General features: G+C 39.4%; 1 protein-coding gene across 1 annotated transcript; it reads left to right on the plus strand.

Annotated features, from left to right (window-relative positions):
• The first annotated feature begins 237 nt into the window (after positions 1-237).
• LOC122638568 (26S proteasome regulatory subunit S10B homolog B-like) lies at positions 238-23,741 on the plus strand. Its single transcript, XM_043831423.1, has 11 exons — positions 238-297; positions 3,676-3,794; positions 17,956-18,075; positions 19,511-19,647; positions 19,814-19,975; positions 20,121-20,207; positions 20,302-20,388; positions 20,482-20,619; positions 21,880-22,071; positions 22,164-22,262; positions 23,593-23,741. The coding sequence occupies exons 2-11, from the start codon at positions 3,701-3,703 to the stop codon at positions 23,665-23,667; spliced, it is 1,191 nt and encodes a 396-aa protein (XP_043687358.1). The 5' UTR covers positions 238-297; positions 3,676-3,700; the 3' UTR covers positions 23,668-23,741.
• Positions 23,742-25,553: the final 1,812 nt, after the last annotated feature.

A 25,553-nucleotide genomic window follows, 5' to 3' on the forward strand; every position in this document is an offset into this window, starting at 1 on the left:
AAGGAAGGTGGATGAAGGGGATATCTCTTAACCCATATCTTAAAAAAATACATTTTGCACATAGAGATACCAAATCCATTTCTTAAAAAAAAAAAAAAAAAAACATTTTATGTATGTTAAATAGGCAAAAATCAAAATGAAAAAATGATACAAAATGACCCTAAAAGTATTAGGAATTTAGGACTTTTGGGGGAAATGAACCGAAAATGACTTTCGGGGGAAGAAAGCAGTAGAAGACGACGAGCTGGGAAGAGAAGACGGAAGCCGTTCATCCGAAAAGCCTCTCAATTGGACAAGGTAATTGTTCTCTGTTTTTTTATTTTACTCTTCTTCCTGAACCCGTTTCGTCAATTTCTCTTCTTATACGCTCACCGCTAGGGAATACAGAATTATGTTTGACACCTCTAGTGTTTCTTGTTATCAGTCTGATTCTCATTTTCCCTTCTAATACTTCCCCCACACCCAATTGTTGAATACTTGAATTAATGGAGACTATGGAGTCGTTATTTGACATCTTTTTCTTCTTTTTTTTTTTGGGGGGGGGGGGTGGAAGGGTTCGATACTTACTGAACAGAAGTTGTGAGCCGTCTTAATTCATTGTTCTATGATGCGCATTAATTCCGTGGATGTTGAACATACGACATTTTCTTCTTCCTGATATGCGTCTGAGGAGAGAGTAGTTTAGCTAACATTCGCCTCGAACATTGGTTGATCAGAAAGTCTATAATACTGGCACCAATTTAAACTTACAGTTTTTGAGATATTGTGGTTCCAATATGCTATTTCAGAACGGGCTAGAGCATCTTGATAATACTACTACACAGATTTTTCAAACCAGACACGCAGCAAGTCAGCAACCATTTAAATAAGAAACAGAACTGGATCCTTTGTTTTGAGTCCAAAACTGATACAGGGTGATGTCCAACAGTTGTCCACTTATAATCTAAATTCATTGTGGGTGAGGAGTAAATGTATTTAGTTTATGCATGAAAAGATGGGATTTTGACTAATTTCCCTAGTAAATTCCTTGTGGATGAAAAGATTGTTCCCTGACCTATTGCCGCAAAGGTTTGACTGGTCCAATGAGAAAAAGCCTAACAATACTATTGGATCCAGCGATCTACTAAGTATGGTAGATTGGATCCAGTCCGTTGTCACTGTTGATACATGTTCAACCATCCAACCGATCTGATACTGATCTTTAAAACCATGGTGCCAACTTAGCTGCCACATGGAAGAGGTTAAAAAAAATGACAAGACACTGTAGAGGAGACAGTAGAGAGCTATGTTCACAGCTATGGAGAGAACCCTTGCCCTTTTATTTTTTCATATTATTAATTCTGGATGTTATCTTATATATTTGTTGGAAAACTGGCTATAAAATATTTGGGAAAAGGTTTCCTACTAGGACAGTGGGAGATTTTTCCACTCAAAGGGCTTATTTTGCCATGCGGACAAATGGTTTGGTCATTCTAATCGTTGGATGGATAAGAAGTTCTTTTATTAGACTATATGTTAGATTTCGTTGCCCATCTCAATTATATGGCCCACTGTGTATGGCACTTCTCTTCTCCCCCTCCCCCAATGGTCCCTGTTCTTCAAATAGGTTTAACTTTTTGAAGCAATCTTCAAGACATTATATTGAGGCATGAAGAAGTCAGATTGGTCTGAAAATTAACCAATAAATAGATAATTGCAATGTCCACAAAGTTTGAGTACCAAAAGAGATGTTGGTGTGGAAATCACTTCCCACACTATTGGTGCAGGAGACTCTCCCTGAAAATATTTAGTTAATCTTTTGGGAGAAATCATTAGAAAGTCACACTCCCTGTCCATGTGGTAGACATGGGAAGGCAAGGGTGGAAACATCTTTGTGATGGAGGACTCCATACCCATCTCATTTCTTAAAATTTAAGTCCAAAACAGGCACAAAAGTGGTTAAAGAGAACTTGAAGTCCCATAAAATTATGCGATGCCATTTCATAGTAATGCAATCTAGTGGCATTTTTGTATTTTTGGGCCTCATTTGTAAGACACCTCCAATTGTTGTTTCGGAATGAAATTTAACTAGTTATATGGGTGTCGATCCTTTATTACATGGTGCCACCCATGTTTGCCAAGTGGAAAAACCGATGATACCCCAAGGAACAGACTCATTGTTGTCTCCTGGAGTCTCTCTTTTGTCTCTCTTGTTGCTCCTGTCCCTCATAGCTGAGGTTTTGGCTTCTGATTCTTTGTTTAGTTGCTTCCCTTCAGGGGCCCTGTAAATTTTTTCTCTCTTTAGTAACGAATTTCTTATTCACCCCCCCCAAAAAAAAAAAAAAAAAAAACGCCTTTGTAATTTTTAATGTTTCATCTAAATAATGCTTATTATTTATTTTATAGATTTTAAGTTCATAAAACATTGAGCTGATTGGAGCCCTACCTGTATGGCTCTATCCTTTCTGACCTTGGAAATCGCCCACTTCTCTAATCAGCTTTGAATCTTTTAAAATTTCATATTTTCATCAACAACAACACCTCTCCAATCACCTCTATTTGAGATCATACTTGACAAAAGGCCCTAGCTTTGCATGGCTTTCCTAACCACTTCTCCTAGGGTAATTTAAGGTCTACCCCTTGCTCTTTTAGTTCCTTCAATTTGAATCAAATCACTCCCCGTATTGGAGCATCCAAAGGCCTCCGTTGAACATGGTCATGCCACCTCATACTACTTCCTCGTAGCTTATCATGTATCGGAGCTACTCCTAAATCGGCTCTAATATGATCATTTCTTACTTTATCCTTCCTAGTTTTGCCACACATCGATCTCAACATCCTCATCTCCGCTATACTGAGTTTATCTACATGATGCTTTTTAACTGCCCGACATTCCGCACCATACATTGTAGTCAGTCGTATAACTTTCCTATAAAATTTTCCTTTGTTTTAGAGGAATACATTGATCACACAACACTCAGGGCGCACTTCTCCACTTCATCCATCCTATTTTAACTCTTTGTGAAACATCATCCTCTATATTGCCTTCTTTTTAATGATTGAGCCCAAATACCTAAAATAATCATCAATTTTCACCACCTCATTAGCTGCCCTAGTGTAACTAAAGTTACACACCATATACTCTGTTTTTGTTGTACTTAACTTTAAACCTATTGATTCCAAGGTTGATCTCAATAACTTGGCGTTAATCCCGGCTTTTTTCTCATCCACCAAAACAATATCATCAGCAAAAAGCATACAACAAGGAACCTCATCTTGAATGTCTTTAGTTTCATCATCCCTTCCAAAAGAAGTCGTTGCTATTATATCTCATTCAACAAATTCAGTTGTATTAGTTGCTGTTTTTAAACAAATCAGTCAATTTGATTGCTCATGAATATCTTGTGTGGCTGGATGTAACATTTTGTATCTTTACTTAAGAAAAGTAAGTAATGGTATGAAGGAAAAAAAAGATATTCAGGCTAGTCGTTTCCTTCTCTTTAGTTGGAGCTTTGGTTGGACAATGTTTGTATTGTTTTTGGGGAACTCATTGTATTGGCATCATAGTTCGTGATGTTGGTATCTAAGTTTCTACTCATGGTTATATGATTTGGCAAATGGATGGTTGAGATCTTGAGCTTTGATGATTGTGATGCAAAATGTCATGTTTATGATTTTTAATGCAAATATGTCCAGAATTCTCTTGATTTGTTCTCAAAAGATGGAGGGAGAAGACGCTCGTCGCAAGGCTGCAATCAATGAGTACCGTAAGAAGCTCTTACAACACAAGGAACTCGAAGCCAGGGTTAGAGGAGGTCTGTACAAGACTGAATCAGAAATACTAATTCCTTTTTTTTATTATGTACTTTTCTTCTTTTGAAGCTTTATTGTGATTGCATTTCTCTTATCATAGTTTTCTATTCTGTTTGAAATTGGGGTTGTTATTTGTATCCTTAGTTCAGGTTCCTATCATGATGTATATCAATGTTGAAAATTAGGCTTTGATGTTTAAGTGAATGGTTTTGTATTTGTTTCTTTAGTAATTGACTAAAGTCTATGGGTCAAAAACTCAGATATTGGTGGATACTTTAACATTGTTTTGAATCTAAACTAATTAATGATCAGAATTATGTGGAGTGGTTCATATCATATTCTATTCAATGTTTTAATTTTGGTTCTATCTTCTTTTAAATGCTTTATTATTGTTATTCTTTCTAATGATTTTGATACTTAGGGACCATGAATGGAATGTGTGCATAAATTAGGTTTATTTTTGTTAGGGTAAATTAAACTTGGTGTTGCAGATCTGAAGACCTACCGCAGGAGACCCAAGCCTAGCATGGCCTAGTTATGTCTAATTCTTTTTATTCCTGTTTTAAGTTAGTTCTCTTTTGTTTAAGTGGTTTAAGTTTGGCCTGGTTGAACCGGTGGTTTGTTTTGGGTCAATTTAAGTTAGATCTTTATGCCTTTTTCTTTTATTGTTTTAAGTCAGTTCCACAACTTAAAGCCGATTTAGGATAGTTGGACTTTAAAAAGGAATGCTGAATTGTAATTAGAGTCGGCTAGGGGATTTCCCAAACCAACTCTAGCACTGGTTGTGGCTTTTAATAAATAGCTTGCCTGGGGGTCCTTTCAACCACGATTTTGATGCTGAAAAAAAAAAAACTACTACTTCATCCTTCCTTGCCTGAAGAACCCCTTGTGTGTGATCAAGGCTGGGCTGGTGTTTGATCCAACCAAACCCCTTGCTATGAGCCCAGGTGCTCTTACCCTTACCCTTATTCTTGTTCTTCTTCTTTCTTCTTCTTCTCCTTCATTGTTCAAGTACTCCTTTGTTTTCTGCAAATTTCATTCTGTCTAACGATTTCAAACAAGGAATTTTTTTTCTCATTAATGTCAATGGTGGCTCTTAAAGGAGATCTGACCAGCAGATCATTCCATCTTTTGGGCATGGTATAAAATCTCGCGAAATATCGGCGATATATCGCCATATTTCGTGAATCTCGACATGTCCGAGATACGAAACACTTCCGAAACATAAAAATACAATATCTCGTCGATATATCGTGATATATCGACAATATATCGCGAGATATTGTAAAAGTGACAAATAGTCACACTAAGGGCCTTATAATTCCATATTTCGCAGCTCTTGGTCGATATTTCGACCGAGAGCTGCTGAAAATCAAATTTTCTCTCTTCTTCCTCATTTTTTGCTTTTCTTCCTCCCTTCCAAGCCTCATCCAAGCATTGTTGAAGCTCATTGTCACCGGGAAGATGTCGGAGGGTCATCTAAGCTCATCATCCAAGCCTATTTTCATTATTTAAGGTAAATTCTATTTCTCTAAAACTATTTTTTTTAAAAAAACTTTGTACAAATGTTGTTGGATGTTGATATTAATATATGTTAGATACCGAAGGCCGATCTACAGCCTCACGGTGTCGAAATTTTTTTCCCATATGTATTTTTTTTATTTTTTTTCTGGTTTTAAAAATTCATTTTCCTACAACTAAAATAGGAAATAATTAGGGGTAATATGACTTAGATGGTAATGAATTAAATATATGTTAGACACCAATGGCCGATCTACGGCTTCACAGTGTCGGATTTATTTTTCTGCTATTAAATAATTCTTTTAATTTTTGAAAATTAAGAAAAATATATAAAAAATTAAAAAAACAGAAATAAATAAGGAAAAATATGAGTTTTAAGTTTAAAAAATAATGAAAAAATATGAAAGTTATTTCTATATGTTTTGAGATGCATTACATGTATATTATGTTTACTAATTTTTGGTTTTGTTGTGTTAGGTCAATACTTATATTAACATTATATATAAAAAATTGGTTTTAATTATGTGAAAAATATAAGGGTTAGGGGGAAAATATTAAATAACTATACAAGTGTATTAGTAATCTAAAAGTGTCAATTGAAGTGCATCTACATTAAGTTTTTTAATTATTTGTGTTACTTACATTACAGTAAACAAGTATCATTATGGCGGATTGTGATAGACAACGTGCGAAGGGCAAGCAAAAGGTGGGGAAAGTAGTCAACAAAGGGGCGGAGGGAACAAAGAGAACAGAGGGAACAAGAGAGACCCGACCAACATAGGGTGACATTGCATGGTTACATGGTACTCCCATTGATGGGGATAAGAGAAAATCTATATGTAACTATTGTCACATGCAATTTATGGGAGGTGGGTCCAGAGACTTAAACAACATCCTTGGATGATCTAAAGATGTTGTAGGTTGTCATATGGTCCCCTGAAGTAGCCAGGGAGATTGGTGATAGTTTGAGGGGAAGAAAGAAGAGGAAGGTTGACAAGCAAAGGATAAGAGAACAACTTGAGGATACAGTGAGGAGTTCGATGGGAGGAGGAAGACGATACAATGATGATGATGATGATGACTCCTCCTCCTCCTCCTCCTCCTCGATGACATGCATTGCTGATGACATACAAACAAGCAGAGGAGGCTAGGGATTTTAGGCGGCTGTTTCAAGGAGTAGAGTAAGTTTTCAAAATGATCAGCAGAGACAAAGAGTAGGGAGTAGTGGAGGAGCTGGCAGTTCTGGAGGTCCTAGAACTTTGAATCCTTTTAAAAGATCACAAAGTGTGAGGGCAACCCCAACACCTCTTACCAAGACTGCATACCACCATCAACATCTCGATCCTAAATTGCATAAGAAGAAAGGAAGCAGTCAACCTAGAATCAAAGGAGCATGGAAGGGGATGAAGGGATTGGTTAAAGAATCAATAGCTAAGTGGATGCTATACCATACCATCCCAAAGAACATCGCACAAGGCCCCCATTATGATACCATGATAGATACCATTGCAGAGTGGCCCAGGATTCAAGGGCCCCACCCCATATGAGGTAATGAATGTTTATCTACCTCAACAAAAGAGTGAGATTGATGAGTACATTAGTGAGATGAGGAATATGTGGGAGACATATGGGGTGACTATAATGGCAGATGGATGGACTGGGCCTACAAGAAAGTCCATCATCAATTTCATGGTTTATTGTGATGGGAGGACAGTGTTCCTCAAATCTGTGGATGCATCCAAAGAGATAAAGGATGCAAAATATATTTACAGATTGTTAAAGGAAGTAGTGGAAAAAGATGTGGGTATTGAGAATGTTGTCCAGATTGTAACGGACAATGGAAGTAACTTCAAGCTGGCCGGTGAGAAGATGATGAACAATAGTAAGTACCGGCTCTTCTGGACTCCTTGTGCAGCCCATTGCATTGACTTAATGCTAAAAGATATGGGAAAGTTAAAGTTGGTGAAGACTGTGGTTGAAAGTACAAGACAAGTCACCAACTTTGTATACAACCACTCCTATGCACTCAATCTATTGAGGGAAAAATGTGAGGGTGACTTGGTTAGGCCTGGCATCACAAGATTTGCCACCAACTACATTGCTCTCAAAAGCATTGAGACAAAGAAGGCCGGGCTGAGAAGCATGTTTGCTTCTGAGGAGTGGTTTGAATGGAAGGGTTCCAAGACTGCAAATGGGAGGGAAGCACAAACAACGATGTCATCTGAGGACTTCTGGACCAAACTAAGCAAAGTGGTGAAAGTTTTAGAGCCAGTAGTTAAAGTTCTACATGTTGTTGACTCCGCTCTGAAGGGCCCAACCATGCCAGTCCTATATGTTGCAATAGACTTGATGAAAGATAGTGTCTATAGTGTGGCTCCTGCGAGGAGCAAACACTTCTTAGATATCATAAATGCTCGCTGGGAGAATCAACTTATGCATCCACTGCATAAGGCTGGTGAGTAAATTTGTTTTATGTTTACTAATTCATAGTATTATTATTTACTAATTACCTATGCATTTGACAATACCTCTATTCTATATGTCATATTTCAGCATACTACTTGAACCCTAAGTATCAATATAACAATAGGCTTGGGTTGGAAACTCAACTTATTGATGCTGTGAAACAAGTAGTGAAGAAGTTGGAGCCAGATGGTGCACTACAAGCAATTTGCAACAATGAAGTGAGTTCATTTGGAAACTCAACTTATTGATGCTTTCAAATAAGTAGTGAAGAAGTACTTACTAATTTTCCACATGGGTGTAGATCAAGGTATTTAGGGATGCATTGGGAAGTTTTGGGGCGAGGCTGCGATCTAGGCGAGAGCACGTGGTGATCTTGGTAATTCTTTTAAGTTTTAAATTACATATGTATTGAAATTTGAAAGTTGAAAGTTGAAACAACATTTGACACATGTCTTTTTTGTTGTAAACTTGTAATGCAGCTGAATGGTGGGTGTTGTATGGGGAATCGGCTGAAAACTTAAGAAGAATAGCAATTAAAGTCCTTGCCCAAACATGTTTTGCATCCGGTTGTGAGAGGCTGGAGTACCTTTGCACTCATCCACTCCAAGAGGCAAGATGGGTCTGGGTCTCACGACATGGTGTATGTGCACTACGACTGAGGCTGAAATCGCAACACATACGCATGGGACATGTGGGGACAGAGGGGCACCATTGATCTAGCCGACATCTTTCAAGTTGACTCGCAGCGATGAGGACCCTATTGTGGATTGGGTGAGGATAGAGGTGAGCCGGTGTTGGATGAGGAGGGAGGTAGGCCCGACTCCATGATAGCTTCCGAGATTGGTGCCGATGTGGACGAGTATATGGTCGACGAGGGTTAGATACATGCAAGGAAGCCTCACCCATACCATTCCAGCCCACTGGTGGCAATGTTGCTGATGATGAAAACTGGTCTAAGTCCTCAAATGATGATGATGGTGATGCTGGTGGTGGTGATGGTGATGCTGGTGGTGGTAATGCTGGTGGTGGTGATGTTGGTGGTGGTGATGCTGGTGAAGAATTTGACGGCATGCGAGAGCGTTATGTGGTAGGCCAGGAGGCCCAGGATACGGCACCTGTAGAGCCACTCCGATTCACTGGAGAGACACAGTTTGATCATGCCACACAAGATACGGACCACGGAGCACGTGCCCCCGCACCCCCCCCCTCGAGAGGCCCCCTACATACATACAACAGGAAGCGTAGGGGTCAACAAACACAGTTGCAACCTGATCACATGGACATTGATAACCTATCTAGCTCTGTTGGTGGTTTGAGTATGGGTGATAGGGAGGGAGGACCGACTGGACATTGGCGTGCCCCATCTTTTGACGCACATGCCACTCCATTGGCATCGGATTATGGTGCATCACAACCTTACGGTGGATATGGATATGGATCATCATCATATGGGCAGTTTAGTGGGGTAGGGGACTATGACTACCAGTCCCAGTCCCAGGGACATACTGGATCATCTTTTGTAGATAACATCTTTGCATACCCTAGCGGACCTAGCTACCAACCTCACCAGCCATACATGCAGCCAATGCCATCGCCTCTTGCGCCGGCGCCAACATCATATCACAGTGGATCATCTTCTTCACGGACTGGATCGATTGGTAACCCTAGTTTATATCCTAGGATAGGTTACCTACAGTATGTTGATGATTCCATTTACGTGACACTTGTGGATGACTACACTCGTTTCTTCTCCAATTCTATACCGTGGTCCACATATGTCCTTCAAACAGAGAGCAATGGACGTCCACTCCAGCGAGGCATGAGTGGGATTGATCCAGGGAGGCACAACAACTACTATTAGCAGTTTAGCACTTGTAATTTGTAACTTAAGTTGTGATTTCATTAATCTATGTGTATTTAACTATTTATACATTAGGGTCGGCGACCGTATGTCAATCAAGGGTGCAAGCCCAAAACACCAATTTGAATTCATATTTTTACAATTTTATGGTTTAAATGTGTTTATTAAGCTTAAATAAGGCTGTCCATGAAGTTTCAGGCCTAGATATGGCCAAATACCCCCCGAGATGGACCCCCGAAATATTGCAGAAAAAATGCAATATTTCGGGCATATTTCGCGATATCTCGGATATTTCGGATATCTCGGTAGGCCCGAGATACCGATATATCGCGAGATATAGTACTATGCTTTTGGGGCGTTCAAGATCTTCCTAAAAGAGGTCTTTGACGAGGACCTGGTGCAGATCAGGTCTGCTGATATGGAGATATCTAAAGGCCCCCAATTCTGCCCTTTGTTTCCAGATTTGAATCCCCATAACCTTAATTGCTGAATTCGATTCACCTAATCTGTTGGTCTAATTCTTCTGAGATTTATGCCAAAATATCTGTTTTAATTGAAGATTACAATTCTGCTGTTTAATTTGCATTCTGGTTTGTTTTGATTTGATATAACCTTCTCCTAGTGTTGCTAGGATTTCCCTGTAATATCAGATCCACCCGTTGGATCAAGCTGAAGCTTTTAGGAGATATAAAAGGAGATCTCTACTCGAGTTCTAATCTGATTGATCCTATTGATTTTCTCCCTAGTCTGGATTTTCATTCATCTGTTTTCGATTCTGTTTTGGTACTGGTTTTAACCTTTAAAGCAGTATTACATTAAGTAGTATCATAGCTATTGGCAGAGAGTTGTTCAAGAAATACAGACTCACCTACTGATCCTTTTAATATGATATTGGAGATGTTTCAGCAGATAACTACTGATCAGAAAAGCATGAATGAATGGATGGCAGCAATGAAACATTGAATGGATACCCCTATACAAAGCAGTTATGCACCTCTCGAAGGTGATGCTAGACCTCTGACACAGTCTATAGCCAAAAACCATAATCAGAGGATTAATACCAACCAAACGACTTTTGAAGACCACATATGATCATATTTTAATGGAGGTAATGGTGGACCCCGACGACGCTTTGATGACATACAGAAGGTCAAGCTCGAACTAAAGGAATATAGTGGAAGTCATGATCCACAGGCATTTTACGACTGGTTGGTAAGTCTGGATGACTACTTTAATTGGTTCGAGCTCTCGGAAACAAGAAAGATGAAGTTGGTTCGAACTAAATTTGATCGATGCAACACGTGAATGGTGGACTTATGTGTTATAATATCAAGAATTAATAATCAGATTAGAGGAAGAAGAAGAAAGAAGAAAGAAGAAAAGAAGAGAGAAGAGAAGCAAATCCCGAGAGAGAAAGGAACCTGCGGCAGAACTGTATGTTCTCACGCAGGTCAGCTACTTTAGTATTAATAACAAAATAAGAAGAGTAAAAGGACAGTAATGCCCCTACATCAAACCGACATAACAAAAGACAAATAAACTACAATAAAAGACCTATCTGCCCCTAGACTCAAACTTCAACACTCCCCCTCAAACTGGAGCATATATATCACCCATGCTCAGCTTGTTACAACAAGATCGAAAACTAGGGGCAAATAAAGATTTGGTAAATACATCAGCTAGCTGATCAGATGAAGCGACAAAAGGTGTCTCAATCAGTTTCTCCAAGATGGCGCTACGAACCAAGTGTCAATCCACCTCAATATGCTTTGTCCTCTCATGAAAGACCGGATTACTAGCAATATAGATGGCTGTCTGGTTGTCACAAAACATTTTCATAAGAGTTGGAATTGGAAACCCCATCTCAAGAAGGAGAGATCTAACCCACATCAACTCTGCATTAGTATGAGCCATAGCTCTATACTTTGCTTTAGCACTGGACCTGGCAACAGTTGTCTGTTTCTTGCTTCGCCATGTAACCAGATTTCCTCCAACAAACGTACTATACCCTGTGGTAGACCGACAATCACTAGCAAAACCTGCCCAATCTACATCAGAGTAGGCAACAAGCTCCATATGTCTATTGGGACGATAAATAAACCCCTCCCCAGGAGCACCCTTCAAATACTGAAGGACCCGAATAGCAGCATCCCAATGAGACTTATAACTTATAAGGGGATTGCATGAACTGGCTGAGAACCTCAACAACATAAGATATATCCGGTCTAGTGACAGTCTAGTATAATAGCTTTCCAACTAAACTTCTGTAGGAATGAACATCCTTGAGATACTCACCATTATCAGTACCAAATTTTTGATTGGGATCCGTAGGAATATCTACTGGTTTTGCAGCAAGCATACCAGTTTCGGTCAAAAGATCTAACACATACTTCCTTTGGGAAAGGCTGATCCCCTTTTTAATTCTAATGACTTCAATCTCAAGAAAGTGGTGAAGCTGGCCCAATTCTTTAGTCTGAAAATGCTGCTGTAAATAAGGCACCGTTTAGTAACCTTTCTGCTGTTTCTGTGCTGAGAAACAGCAGAAACAGTTTTTTTCGTTACTGTGCTGAGAAACAGTTTTTGTAGCGTTTGGTAAACCTGTTTTGGAAACGTTTCCAAAACACAATTGGAACACCAATGGTGTTTGATAGAATCTGTTTCCGGAAACAAGTTTTTATACTGTTACCAATAATTATAGAATTTCCCTACTACTATTTAAATCAAAATCATATTTTTGGTATTACAATCAATGTTTCTAAAATTTAATGATCCCACTCTCATCATTTCCTGGCACAATAATGTCATCTACAGACAACAAGTACCACCAATTTCTCTCCTTGGCGACAGACAAACACAGAATGGTCTGAAAAATACTGAGAGAAACCATAATTAGTCACAATGGAACTAAACTTCTCGAACCACGCTCAAGGAGACTGTTTCAGCCCATAAATGGCCTTATGCAGCCTACACACACGTCCACCATTCTCCCCCTGAGCAACATACCCGAGAGATTGCTCCATATAGACCTCTTCGAGCAACTCACCATAAAGAAAGGCATTTTTAATGTCCAACTGGTATAAGGGCCAATCAAAATTCATAGCCATAGAAATAATGAGGCGAACAGAGTTCAACCTAGCCACAGGAGAGAAGGTCTCGAAATAATCAACACCATAGGTTTGGGTGTATCCCTTAGCAACCAGAAGGGCTTTAAGCCGCTCAGCAGAACCATCAGAATGATACTTAATAGTATATACCAACCGACACTGGACCAGGTCTTTGCCAGGAGGTAAATCCACCAACTCCCATGTATGCCGAGTCAGTAAGGCATCCATTTTCACATCCATGGCTTTCTTCCAAGCAGGGATAGCAAGAGCTTCAGTATGGGTGCGAGGAATGGTATAGGTAGATAGGGAAGTAGCAAGACTATGATGGCAGGATGGAAGATGAGACAAAGAAACAAACTTATTAGTAGGATAGGCAACTAAAGATTTTTGAGTGCATGAACGCTTACCTTTTCGAGTGGCAATAGGTAAGCCATCAGGATCCGGATCAGCTGGTAAGTCAAGGAGAGTAGGTAAGCTAGAATCTCCATCAGAGGTTGATGACGGTACAAGAAGCAATGTAGATGGATCAATATTATTTGTATTGAGCTGCTCAACACGCCTCTTGCGCCAATATACCTGTAGTGGAGAGGTAGATAGGGACAACAACCGGAATAGGAGGAGGATCAGATACAATTAACGGATCACCTGACAAGTTGGGTTGACCAGAAAAATAAGATGTGCCTTCAAAGAAGGTGACATCCGCACTAACAAATTGCCTCCGGGTCAGAGGGTCATAGCATCTATATCCTTTCTGGGTCCGAGAGTAACCCAGGAAGATACATTTGGTTGACCTAGGGTCTAACTTATCACTGATGCCGATTCATCACCAAAATGAGCTTCTTTTATTAGGAATAAGTCTAGGGTTGGGTTATATACATGTTGGGCCTTTGATCCCATGGGTTTCTAATGTAATAGGCCACTTTTATGGGCCTAAAATATGGGTAAATAGGTTGCATACGGGATTAGCTCCCATACTTAGCTTTTTTATTTGGTTTTTTAAATTGAACCGGTTCAACCAATGGTTCAATTTAAGTGATTTTATTAGTTTTTCTTTTAGTTGTTTAGTTGGGCTAGATTATGACTCTATTTTGAGTCTATTTCAGTTTCCTAGTCAGTTTAAGTTAGCTAATAGGTTAGGGATAGGATTAGGCCTTTCCTTTTTAGTGTCTAAGTCTATTTTTGGGTCTTCTATATAAGTTTGTAAGGGAGGCCAGCATTGAAGACGAATTTGATTAATAAAACTCAGCTTTATGCTTGCTGCCTTTGTTGCTGCCATTCTCTCCTATGAGATCCAGTCTTGTGAGTCATATCAAGACCCCTCCCCCTTGTGAGTCATATCAAGGATTGAAGGGCTGGTGGATTCTAGTGACTCCTTGCATCTGTTCATGATCGGGAGGTTCTTCTTCAAGTTTCTTCAAGTTGCTGCTACTACAGATCTTCAAATCCAGTAAGTTTATTTAAATTCCTGCATTTCCCTTCATCCTCTAATCCTCCAACCTAGGCCTAACCCATCCCATCGATTCCCCCCAACCCTAGCCTTCACAATCTGCCCAGCATTCCCTTCATTAGACCACATCCAAACCCCCCTCCATCCATCAAACCTAGCTCTCCATTAAACCTGCAACTTCCACCTTCGAATCATAGCTTAGTTTCTAAGCAACCATCATCCCACCATCAGATCTGTCCCAAACTTTCAGCATACATCCCCCACACTCCCTGGTACACTCGATCCTACTTTCATCCCAATCAGACCACTCAAACCCTAATACCCCTCATCTCCCATAAAACCCAAAACCCTAAAAACCATTCTAAATTCTGTCTAGCCCTAATTAACCATCAAAACACCACCAAAGCCTGATTGAATCACCCTTCTACTGCCAGCTACACTCGACCACAAACTCTGCCCCCAAGCCCCTTCCTAAACCCTAGAATTAGCCTAAAATCTGAAACCTAAAACCCTAACCCTAACCCTAAAACTGCAGAACTTCTAAACCTATCCAAACCCTACTTTCTTTATACCATACTAATCCCCTAAACCTGCATATTAAAACCATATATAAACCATACCTGAATTCCTAAACCTAACCCTAGTTTTACCCTAAACAGCCCCAAATCTGCCTAATTAGCAAACAGTTTCAGAACTCTGATGGACTACATTAATCACCAGGGAGGTGAAGATTATGAACAAAGCAGACACATCCAAAAACCCGAGGAGGCAAGCTGAAAATCTGTAAGTTAGGAAATAAAATAGAAAAAAGGGATTTTTTAGTAAGTATAGATGATGGCATTCGGTTAATAAAAAAACAAGCAGTACGGACTACATCACACCAAAAATGTTTAGGCACCTACATATGCAACATGAGAGCCTGAGCGACCTCAAGTAAATGCCTATTCTTCCGTTCCGCTACCCCATTTTGTTGAAGGGTATAGGAACAACTAGTTTGGTGAATCATCCCGTTAGCAACACAAAAAGAAGAGATCTCATTTTGAACAAATTCCAAAGCATTATCAGACCTAAAAATTGTAATGGAAGCATTAAACTAAGTCTTTATTTCATTGCAAAAACTTTGGAAAACATGTAAAAAATCAGACCGATCCTTTAAGAGATACAACCATGTAGTTCTAGAATGATCATCCACAAAAGTGACAAAGTACCGAAAACCATGTCTATTACTTGCACGACAAGGACCCCACACATCTGTATGTACTAAAGAAAATAAAGACGTACTACGGGGAATAGGACGAGATGGATAAGTAGCACGATGATGCTTACCCAACTCGCAGCCCTCACACTCTAGCCTATCTAAAGATTTAAACTGTGGAAATAAATTTTTAATCTAGACAAAGATAAATGTCCTAGCCGACAATGCCATTGAAAAGGAGACTCTCCAACAAATCTAGCTACAGCCGAAGCAGACGGAGCAGTACCATACAGATAATATAACCCATCTTTCTCACACCCTCCACCAATCGTCTTCTCGTGTGAAGATCCTGAAAAATACAATGAGAAGGGAAGAATGTTACGAAGCAGTTCAAATTTTTAGTAAGCTGGCTAATTGAAAGAAGACTTAAGGGAAATTGAGGAACATGTAATACGGAAGGTAGAGAAAGGTTAGACTTAAGACAAATAGTGCCATGCCCAGTAATAGGTGTGGAGGAACCATTGGCCACAATAACAGGAGGAGTGTGAGAATTAGATGAAATAGAACTAAAAATGGATGACTTACCAATCATGTGGGCGGAAGCCCCAGAATCAATGATCCAAGGTGTGGAGGTGGTGGAAAAGAAAGCAAGTGTACCTACATGAGCCAATGTGGCAGCGGAAGTAGATGCCCAAGTAATGGAAGTGGATGACTCTAGACTCTTTATATGACGCATTAGTTGATGAACCTCATCACGAAGGTTGGAAGATGAATCTCCCATGGCTGGGCCAGGTTTGGTATCACTAGGTGCAACTAAGTTAGAACCATCTTCAGGAGCTGCATGATTGGCCAAGTTTTGAGCCCATTCTGGTTTCCCATGCTTGCATGTCTCAACAGTATGATTTGTCTTCCCACAATAAGAACACAGCCGGGCAGCTTTATCAATGTGCTGTCCACCTGAACCACGACCACCAAAGCCACGTCCTCCCCTTGAACCACGGCCTCTGGTAGTAGTAAAAGCAGAATTTTCCTTGGGGTTGGTGTCAGGCTTGGAACTAGGAGAAACAATACGCTGCAGTCTAGGAAAGGTATCATTCAAAGTAGGAACCACTTCACCAACAAGTAGATGTCCTTTTACAGTCTTCAGACTAGGATTCAAACCAGCCAAGAATTTGGAGACAAAAAATTTGTTTCTTTAAGCCTTCAACTTCTCAATATTAGTAGTAAGGGGCTGGAACACATTTAATTCTTCAAGCATGCCCTTAAAAGCACTGTAATACTCTTGGATAGACTTGTCAGATTGTTGGAATTGGAACAATTTCTCATAGAGGTCATAAACATGTGTCATACTCTTCTCCTGAGAGTCATAGTTCAAGATCTCGCGATATATCGGTATCAGGACCATCACTGATAGACTCGCCTATACCTACCTAGCATAACCAACACTTCAAACTTGAACCTAACCCTAATTTCACCAAAAACCCTATTTTGACCTAGCCGATTCACATGTTCATAACAGATCCTGGTTTATTGGCTCCTAGTTGGTCCTCTACCAATCTAGGACTACATTAATGTATCCCAGTAGTATTGAGTGATGATAAGGCAAAAAAATCAAGTTCAAAGCATTTCCCCCCTTCTGTAGGTCCAAACCCACAATACTGACAAGTTTTCTTCGAAATTTCGAAAAATGGGTCGAGACCCTGCCTATTTATAAGGTGGTTTGTACCATTTTGGCAAGATAGTACGAAGTGTACTGAAATCTCGCTAAAATTTCAGTCGAGTTTACTGAAACCATGCAGAATTGAGATCTCTTCTTGACCAAGTTGAGATTCTCGAGTTTTCCGAGATCTCAGGGGATTTTAGAACTATGCCTCAAACATAACATTTATAAAATGTGGGGTACACCTAAACATAATTTTTGAAATGTGAGGAGCCCCAGGTGTAGTTTCTCAAAATGTTAGGTACCCTATGTGTAATTTACCATTTTGTTATACCTTTGTTAAGTTACATGATTAGGGTTTCTAAAAGTGTTCAAAAATGTGTATGGAATAGTTGTATAATAAACTGAGAGATAAATATTTGAAGCTATTCCATTCTTTTATAAGAATAAGAAGTCTACATAATGCGGGAGGGTTGGGGAAAAACCACCTTTTATCTTATCTTAGAGAACTAAAATAGTCCATCTTCCAGAAATTATGTTATATTTACTTTTGGTCTCCCACGACTGGTTTGCAACTTTTCCGTGACTGTAATTGATTGAATTTATAACAGTCAAGAACATTTTATGAGTTAATGGTAGTATCTGCTGCAATTCTCTTATTTCTTTGAATTATTTTTTGCTAAATCTTGAAAACTTATCAGTTGATGTCACTGTAATCAACCTACCTCTCAATGTTCTTACTCTCGCTTGCCCCACTTGTCTTTATAATTTTTCAAGAGATGTTGAGTACTATTGTTGATTTAAATCCCAATTTAATTGTTGATATGTACTTCTTTGCTCACAAATTCTCTGCCTTTCCAAACTTGCTCGTGCCTGTAACTAAGATGTGCTGAAAATGGAAATGTACAGTGAGGGAAAATTTAAGAACAGCAAAAAAGGACTTTGCTAAAACTGAGGATGATCTCAAGTCCCTTCAAAGTGTTGGACAAATAATAGGCGAAGTTCTGAGGCCTCTTGACAATGAACGATGTAAGTTCTCCTTCTCTTTAGCATCCTCAGAGTCAGTAACTTGGGAAATTCTGTTCTTCATCTTCTTTTTGCAACTTATGGAGTCTATATCAATTTTATTTTAGAAGGGGTATGTATTGCACTGGGTATGCCCTTTTTTTTTAATGTATTCCAGATTCAGATCTTGCAGTGTTCTAAACCTGTTGATATCCCACCTGGGTTAGGGAGTGGGACCTTGGTTTCTTCATATACCCTCTATTCACTTTCTTTTCTCTTCTACCCTTTTCCCCCTTGGTCGACCCTCTATCCTTTCAATCTGGTGTTTTGGGGAGTACAATCTACAATGTATGAATTGATGTCACTGGGTATGCCCTTTTTTTTTATGTATTTCAGATTCAGATCTTGCAGTGTTCTAAACCTGTTGATATCCCACCTAGATTAGGGAGTGGGACCTTGGTTTCTTCATATACCCTCTATTCACTTTCTTTTCTCTTCTACCCTTTTGCCCCTTGGTCGACCCTCGATCCTTTTAATCTGGTGTTTTGGGGAGTACAATCTACAATGTATGAATTGATGTCCTTCGCAGATTTCAATCTTGTGGGTTTGTGTCATGTTCATTACTTGTGATGCCATTGTTAATGTTAAGATACCGATGCGGCTCTCAGGCATAAACAGATCAAACATCCTGGGTAGAGAAAATACCCACTAATTCACTACTGGTTTGACAAGAAGTGGGAAAGAAAAAAAGCAAAAACACATAAGTACAAATATATTTGAACGCCCAAAACTTGATTACTTTCCCTATGTTTTGACAGTTATAAGTTGAAAACTGGGCTTTAAGACTTGGAATTGATGTTTGGTCTCTAGGCTTCTTCTAACCAAACTTGTCCTGATGACTTGATCTCAGATTTTGAGGTTAGTCCATCAAACAAAACAAAAGGGTGAAGCTTTAGGGAAACTAAAGCAAAGAACAAGAAAAACCCATGTCACCTTGTCTCAATTGAGTACAAAAGCATCTCTGTTTTTTGTTTTTTTCCTTTTTTCCCCCTCTTTATAATACTTCAAACATGATAAGATTGCAGAAATATTATAATAGTATCTTTTCTATAGACTATTAATATCAGAATCCATTTTGGCAATCAACCATGATAGGTTGTAAAGTACATGCATTGTAATCATATAATGACCAAAATATATGTTAGTCAATGAATAAGTGAGTCCCGTGCTCAAAACTATGCCTAGAATCCTAGGCTACCACCTGGGACACTAGATGAAGTCCTCAACCCTATGCAATCACCTAATCATGGCTTGCCTAGGCTGTTTTCACCCAACAATCCTTAAAATGCGTGGCGACCTTGGGCCAAGCCTAGGCAATTGCTTCACAACACTGTCCTGATTGAAATTGGGAGGTACTTATGGGAACTTGACAATTCAATTGTGTATTTATCTTCTCCAGTGATAGTTAAAGCAAGTAGTGGTCCAAGATATGTTGTTGGGTGCCGCAGTAAAGTAGATAAGGAAAAGCTGACAGCTGGGACCAGGGTGGTTCTTGATATGACAACTCTCACGATCATGCGGGCCCTTCCACGCGAAGTAAGTGGTGGCACTACTTTTTTGAATTTTACTAGAACTTGGGAGATAATGATTGATGCCATGGATGCCAACCTGTGAACTATAACCTACTCTTTTCTTTTTTCCTTCGAAGGGAGGTCAAAAGATAAAGAAAGTAATGGGGCTTTCTAACTTTTTGTTGTTACAGGTTGATCCAGTTGTGTACAACATGCTTCATGAAGATCCTGGAAACATTAGCTACTCTGCTGTGGGTGGATTGTCTGATCAGATCCGGGAACTTAGAGAATCTATCGAACTACCTCTTATGAATCCTGAACTCTTCCTCAGAGTAGGAATAAAACCCCCCAAGGTACTTTGCGTGAATAGTCTTGGCATTCATTTACCTTGTCTTCCTCTCCCGGTCCCCCGCTTGACATTTTAATTGAAGCTTTCTTTATTTTGGATTGCTAGATATATTTTTTACTGTTCATTGTTGTAAAATAAATGGTTTTCAGGGTGTGCTTCTCTATGGACCTCCTGGAACAGGCAAAACACTACTAGCCAGAGCAATTGCCAGTAATATAGATGCTAATTTCTTGAAGGTACAAAATTTTCATGTGTGCATCTGAAGAAGAAATCGCTCTTTCTGGATGATTTTAAATATTGAATCTCTTGAACCATTTAATCTTCTATTAGGTTGTGTCTAGTGCTATAATTGATAAATACATAGGTGAAAGTGCAAGGTTGATAAGAGAGATGTTTGGGTATGCACGTGATCACCAAGTAAGAGCCCATGCTCTGTGAATTACTATACATTGTACTGTTTCTGTTGTAGCATTCCTTTTTGTTTTCTAATTTGTTGATTTGTTTGTCTAGCCATGCATCATTTTCATGGATGAAATTGATGCCATTGGTGGCCGTCGATTTAGTGAGGGAACAAGTGCTGACCGTGAGATACAGAGAACGCTGATGGAGCTGCTCAATCAGCTTGATGGATTCGATCAGCTTGGAAAGGTATGCTTTCGATACCAGTTTAGTATAACCCCATAGCATTTGGAGGACAGGTTAGAATAATGCCTCTCTCTTTCCCCATACCTACTATTGAAGATAGATATACTTATGTTGGGGAGGGGGGGGGGAGACCCATGGAAATGACCCTTCTACTATGTATTTACTTACCTAACTCAAGGTCAAGATCTCGGGTTGACCCATGGAAATGACCCATCTACTATGTATTTACTTACCTAACTCGACAGAACTCTTATATGCTTGCTGTGGAGCACTATATGCAACATTACAGCAACACTATGTCATGGGAAGACTATGTGACACTAGCGGGTGACTGAATACTTGATTCAAAGTCATTTTATGTGATGTTAGTTGTAACACTGTTAAACAGTTTGATGTATCACTTTAACATTTCTAATTCTTATTTAAGTTGTTTAGCTATTTATTGAATGTTTTGCTTGCTTTCTATTACTACATTATGTGTAGAGTAGGGTATTTGAGTACGTCATCGCCTACCAACCTATGGTCCGAATTGAAACTTATATTTGGACTTTGTTTTTGCAAAATCTGATAGTGTCATTGTGTTTAAATGGCCTAAAATAGGCTGAATACCAAGTTTCAGAACCAAACTAGGTCTAAAACCCACCGAGTTGAGGCTTCGAGTCGGAAAAAAAAAATGCACCAACTCGGCGAGATCTCAATTCGACTCGGTTTTTCCAAGGGCCGAGTTTGTACTGAGACCTGAGTTTTAGTACCTTGCCGACACCTGACATTGTCAAGAGAAAAAGGATTGTCTAAACTACCAATATCTGTCTAGATAAACTAAAACCTGAAAGCTGCAGTCACTGATTGTTGGAGTAAAAAATGTACTCCCGCATCATTAGCCATAACAACCACTCCTCACCCCTCATCCAACAAGAGCACCAGGCATATCATTTACCAGTCTGTTCAGCATGACACAACAAGGCAAGATGTATATGAATTGCACAAGATTTTGGGACTCTGATAAGAGTTACACTCTCTAAATCCCTCCTTGGGCAGACACATAGTCTGGACAGGTGGCATTGTTTTTCCTTTTAACTGAAACTACCTACAGCCAATGTATTTGAATTCCTTTTCCCCTGCATGGAACAGTAGGAATGGATAAATGAATATGCTGATATTTTCTTAATCTGCTCGCATATTTTCTTGTATCAACTTGTTTTTATTGATAACTTCCAAAGAATATCCAGGCAACTGAAGTTTCATTATTCAATATGGTGACAGGTTAAAATGATTATGGCAACTAACAGACCTGATGTCCTGGATCCTGCGCTTCTCCGTCCTGGTCGACTGGACAGAAAAATTGAGATCCCATTGCCCAATGAACAATCAAGAATGGAAATCCTAAAAATACATGCTGCTGGGATTGCCAAACATGGTGAGATAGACTACGAGGCAGTAGTGAAACTCGCAGAGGTAAGTCATGCATGCTGCCCTTGGTGAGACATGAAGTACCGTATGTTCTGTTATTTCTAATCTCTCTGTTGCATGTGTTGCATTTATTGCAGGGGTTTAATGGGGCTGATCTTCGGAATGTCTGTACTGAAGCTGGAATGTCAGCAATCCGCGCTGAACGTGATTATGTTATCCATGAAGATTTCATGAAGGTAAATCTCTTCAAAAAAGAATGTGTAGTATATATAGAGATAGGACTGCAACATATTCATGAAAGATTCTTCATTTGTCGGTTGCTATATCCCACTTCGTCTATGCCATTGTCTAATTGATGGACTCTTTTAGATGGCCGGATCTGACTATCCAATTTGTTTAGTTTTCAGTGCTTCTGTATTTGGTACTAAAAAGGAATCAATTAGATTGTAAGGTTCGTCTGGTATTCTTGGGCTTGTGCCGTGGCCCATCAAAGAGGTTCTCTATTGATCAAAGTATATAGGTTGACACAGCTTGACTGAGCAGGGATGCTGCTCTCATACTCCTTTTTCATGGAGTGGCCATAATCTTATACTCTTAGGAAATAGTAAAACATAAATTATAGTTGGGACATATTGTATGTATTTTCTTTGCAGTAAGACAAAGCACCAATGCACCAGATCCTATCAGGCTTCCTGTTTTTCTTGGGTGAGAGTGTTACTAGGATGGGTGACCTCCTTGGAAGTCCTCATGTTGCAGCTCTTTTAATTTTCCAATTAAAAAAAATCTTCTGTTGACTTTAAGCTAGCCTACCAGTATCCACTATAACGGTTAGATTTGACTTCTTATTTTACTTCTTCCATAATATGTAATTCCAATATCTTCTCCCATCTTCTCCTTAGATTGAAAATTCTTTGTTATTTGTGAGATGTGTTTTGTTCCTTCCTGTAAATGAGTGGTATGAGCTAATGCAGTACTTTCCCCCTTGATGTTTGCTTTATTCAGCACATAACTCCAATATTTTCTATAGTGGGTTTTTTTTTTTTTGCTTTTTCTCCATTTGTCCTCTCTTTATCTCTTGCTTGAAATAGATTACTTTTTCCCCCATGCTATATATTCTTTCATGATATTTTTCTAAGGGAAAAGTGAAAAAGAAGTAGCCAATTAGATGCATTTGCTGATGTTTCACTGGAAAAAATTGTCTGCGATGTTGAAAGTCTGGGTGTGCACTCATGACTCAACCAGTACAAGTTCGCTTGGACTTTTGGGGCATGTCATTGGGTATAGGGTGGTTTATTTCCTTCTTGGTTATATATATTGGACTTGTAAATATTTTACATAAACCATCTTCATAGCATCCGGCTTTTGTGGGGTTCTGTGAAGCTTCTGTATTAGAGGGGGTGTCTATTTTGTATCCAAGATTCTAAGATCTCTCTGCAAGTCTGATTGATATGGTTGTTATTTGTTAGACTTATATATGCTCTCTTCCACAAATCAGCTGTCCCAAGTAGTTAAACCGTGGTACCTGATTATTTGCTTATTAATTTTTGTGCCATTTTCTGCTGTCAGGCTGTCCGGAAACTGAATGAAGCCAAGAAGCTTGAGTCAAGTGCTCACTACAATGCAGACTTTGGAAAGGATTAAGTAGGATATGCCCACTGATCTACTTAAAATGCCATGGATGCGAAGCAGTGTATTCTTTCCTTCCCCATCTGTTCGACCAGGAAACACCACTCTCTCTGTCTATGTTTTGTATTTGTTTTAGTTATCTGCTGGATTTTATGCCTTCCTTGGGCCCAGTGAAAGATAAGTTTAAGATTGTATTTTGTGAGAAAGAATTCTCTTCCCCCCCCCTCCCTTTTCTGTTTTTTTGGGGGCACTTTGCTTAATGTTATCAACACTATCAAACCGGCCACTTGCAGATTTCATAAAATTGACCCCTTTATTTTGAAACGGGAATAATGGTTCTCTTCATTAGCCTTTCTTTGTAGGTCCCTGAATGATGATCCACGTTCAGAGCAGGGGAACCAGTTCTACCCTGTCCCCCACAAAAAGAAAGCAAGCCCCAGCATTTGATTGCCGCAATGGTTTAATAATGCCTGGTTCGTCAAGAAGGGGGAAGAGGAAAGCTATAAACTATATTATGAAAGAATGAAAGTACAGGAGAGAAGGGCCATTAGCAAACGCCCTTAGCGAAACACCAAAACTGAACCACTTTTACAGTTAAATTTGTGCATATCTACACCCTCTGAAATCTCTAACTATAGAAGATTGAACAAGAGAGGACTTCTACCCAAAAAAAAAAAAAAAGAACAAGAGGGGACTGCAGCTTAAATAGGTGATCAGCCATCTGATTGGATTTTCTGTGGACATGCTTGAGGCCAGCACCTTTAAAAGTGGATGTCTGCCTTGTTATATAGTAAATGAGAAACCAGTTTTGCCGCGGGCTTTCCTTGGTTCTTTAATGAAATCAAGAGCATTCCTTGAATCTGATTGGACATTGAAGACTCAAGTACTCATGTCCTCTCATAAGCAACTTTTCAAGTCCTATTAAAATGGCCTCTTAACTCGTGGTTGAGGATTGAAATTGGAGGGACAACAGCTGCAATAACAGAGATGATATGGCTGGCCACATCCTGTGCTACCTTGGTCCTCTCTAAATGATATCCATGGCAATTTAAGCTGATCCATTGGCCTTGGAGCTTGGGGTGGCTCCCAACAACACCATTGAACCGTGGAGTGAAAAAAGAGAGCTTGAATATCTCAATACCTACATAAGTCTCTTATTATCGGACCATCTGGGATGTTGATGATATCAATACCTTGCAATCACCCCTTAGAAATCATTGTGAATAAGGTGGACAAGATCAAGAAGCAAAGAAGGTTGACCTCCATGAATCCTGCTATATATTTCTTTCTTGCCATACATGGGAGACTGCCACAAAAGGAAAGCTTCAAAACTTGAATTTTGGAGTGTATTTATCATTGCAGTGAGAGAGAGAGAGAGACGGAGAGAGCCCCCATTGTACCTTAAGATCCCAATTAGTAATCAATTGAAGACAACATCTATAATGGCAATTAAAGAAGAGATGATTGCTTACCACCCAAAAAAAATGAAGAGATGATTGTGATCCTTATTAGATCTTTCTTTCATACAAGACACACAAGTGGTCCACAGTGATGCCCCATTCAATCATCCGGTCTTTTAGTGCTCCAGACTTTGAGTACATGTAACTAGGTCTGCAAATGGATAATCGAAAATCCGAATTCGATTCGCATCCGAATCCATTTAGAGGTACCCTTATTCGGTCAAGAAATATCTGGATCCGATCACATCCGATCTATTTATAGGCCTACATTTAACCAGGTGATGAAGGTGTGACAAGGTATCCTTAATGATAACCAGGTGAGAAAATCGGTGCCTTTCGGCAGGGTGGTCAGGTGGTGGGAGGGAGGAGAGAAATGATAGAGAGAAATTGGGGGCAAAAATGTCAAAGAGACATTACTGGTCTATTGAGGGAGGATTACTG

This window comes from Telopea speciosissima, chromosome 9 (genome assembly GCF_018873765.1).
Source record: "Telopea speciosissima isolate NSW1024214 ecotype Mountain lineage chromosome 9, Tspe_v1, whole genome shotgun sequence".
Taxonomy (NCBI): Eukaryota; Viridiplantae; Streptophyta; class Magnoliopsida; order Proteales; family Proteaceae; genus Telopea; species Telopea speciosissima.

What these genes read in the sequence shown, in the direction of transcription:
- LOC122638568 (XM_043831423.1), top strand. Translation starts at nt 3,701, where the DNA reads ATGGAGGGAGAAGACGCTCGTCGCAAGGCTGCAATCAATGAGTACCGT. An exon ending in GCCTCTTGACAATGAACGAT is followed by an intron (nt 18,076 to 19,510) that starts GTAAGTTCTCCT and finishes TATCTTCTCCAG; the next exon opens with TGATAGTTAAAGCAAGTAGT. An exon ending in TCCATGAAGATTTCATGAAG is followed by an intron (nt 22,263 to 23,592) that starts GTAAATCTCTTC and finishes TTCTGCTGTCAG; the next exon opens with GCTGTCCGGAAACTGAATGA.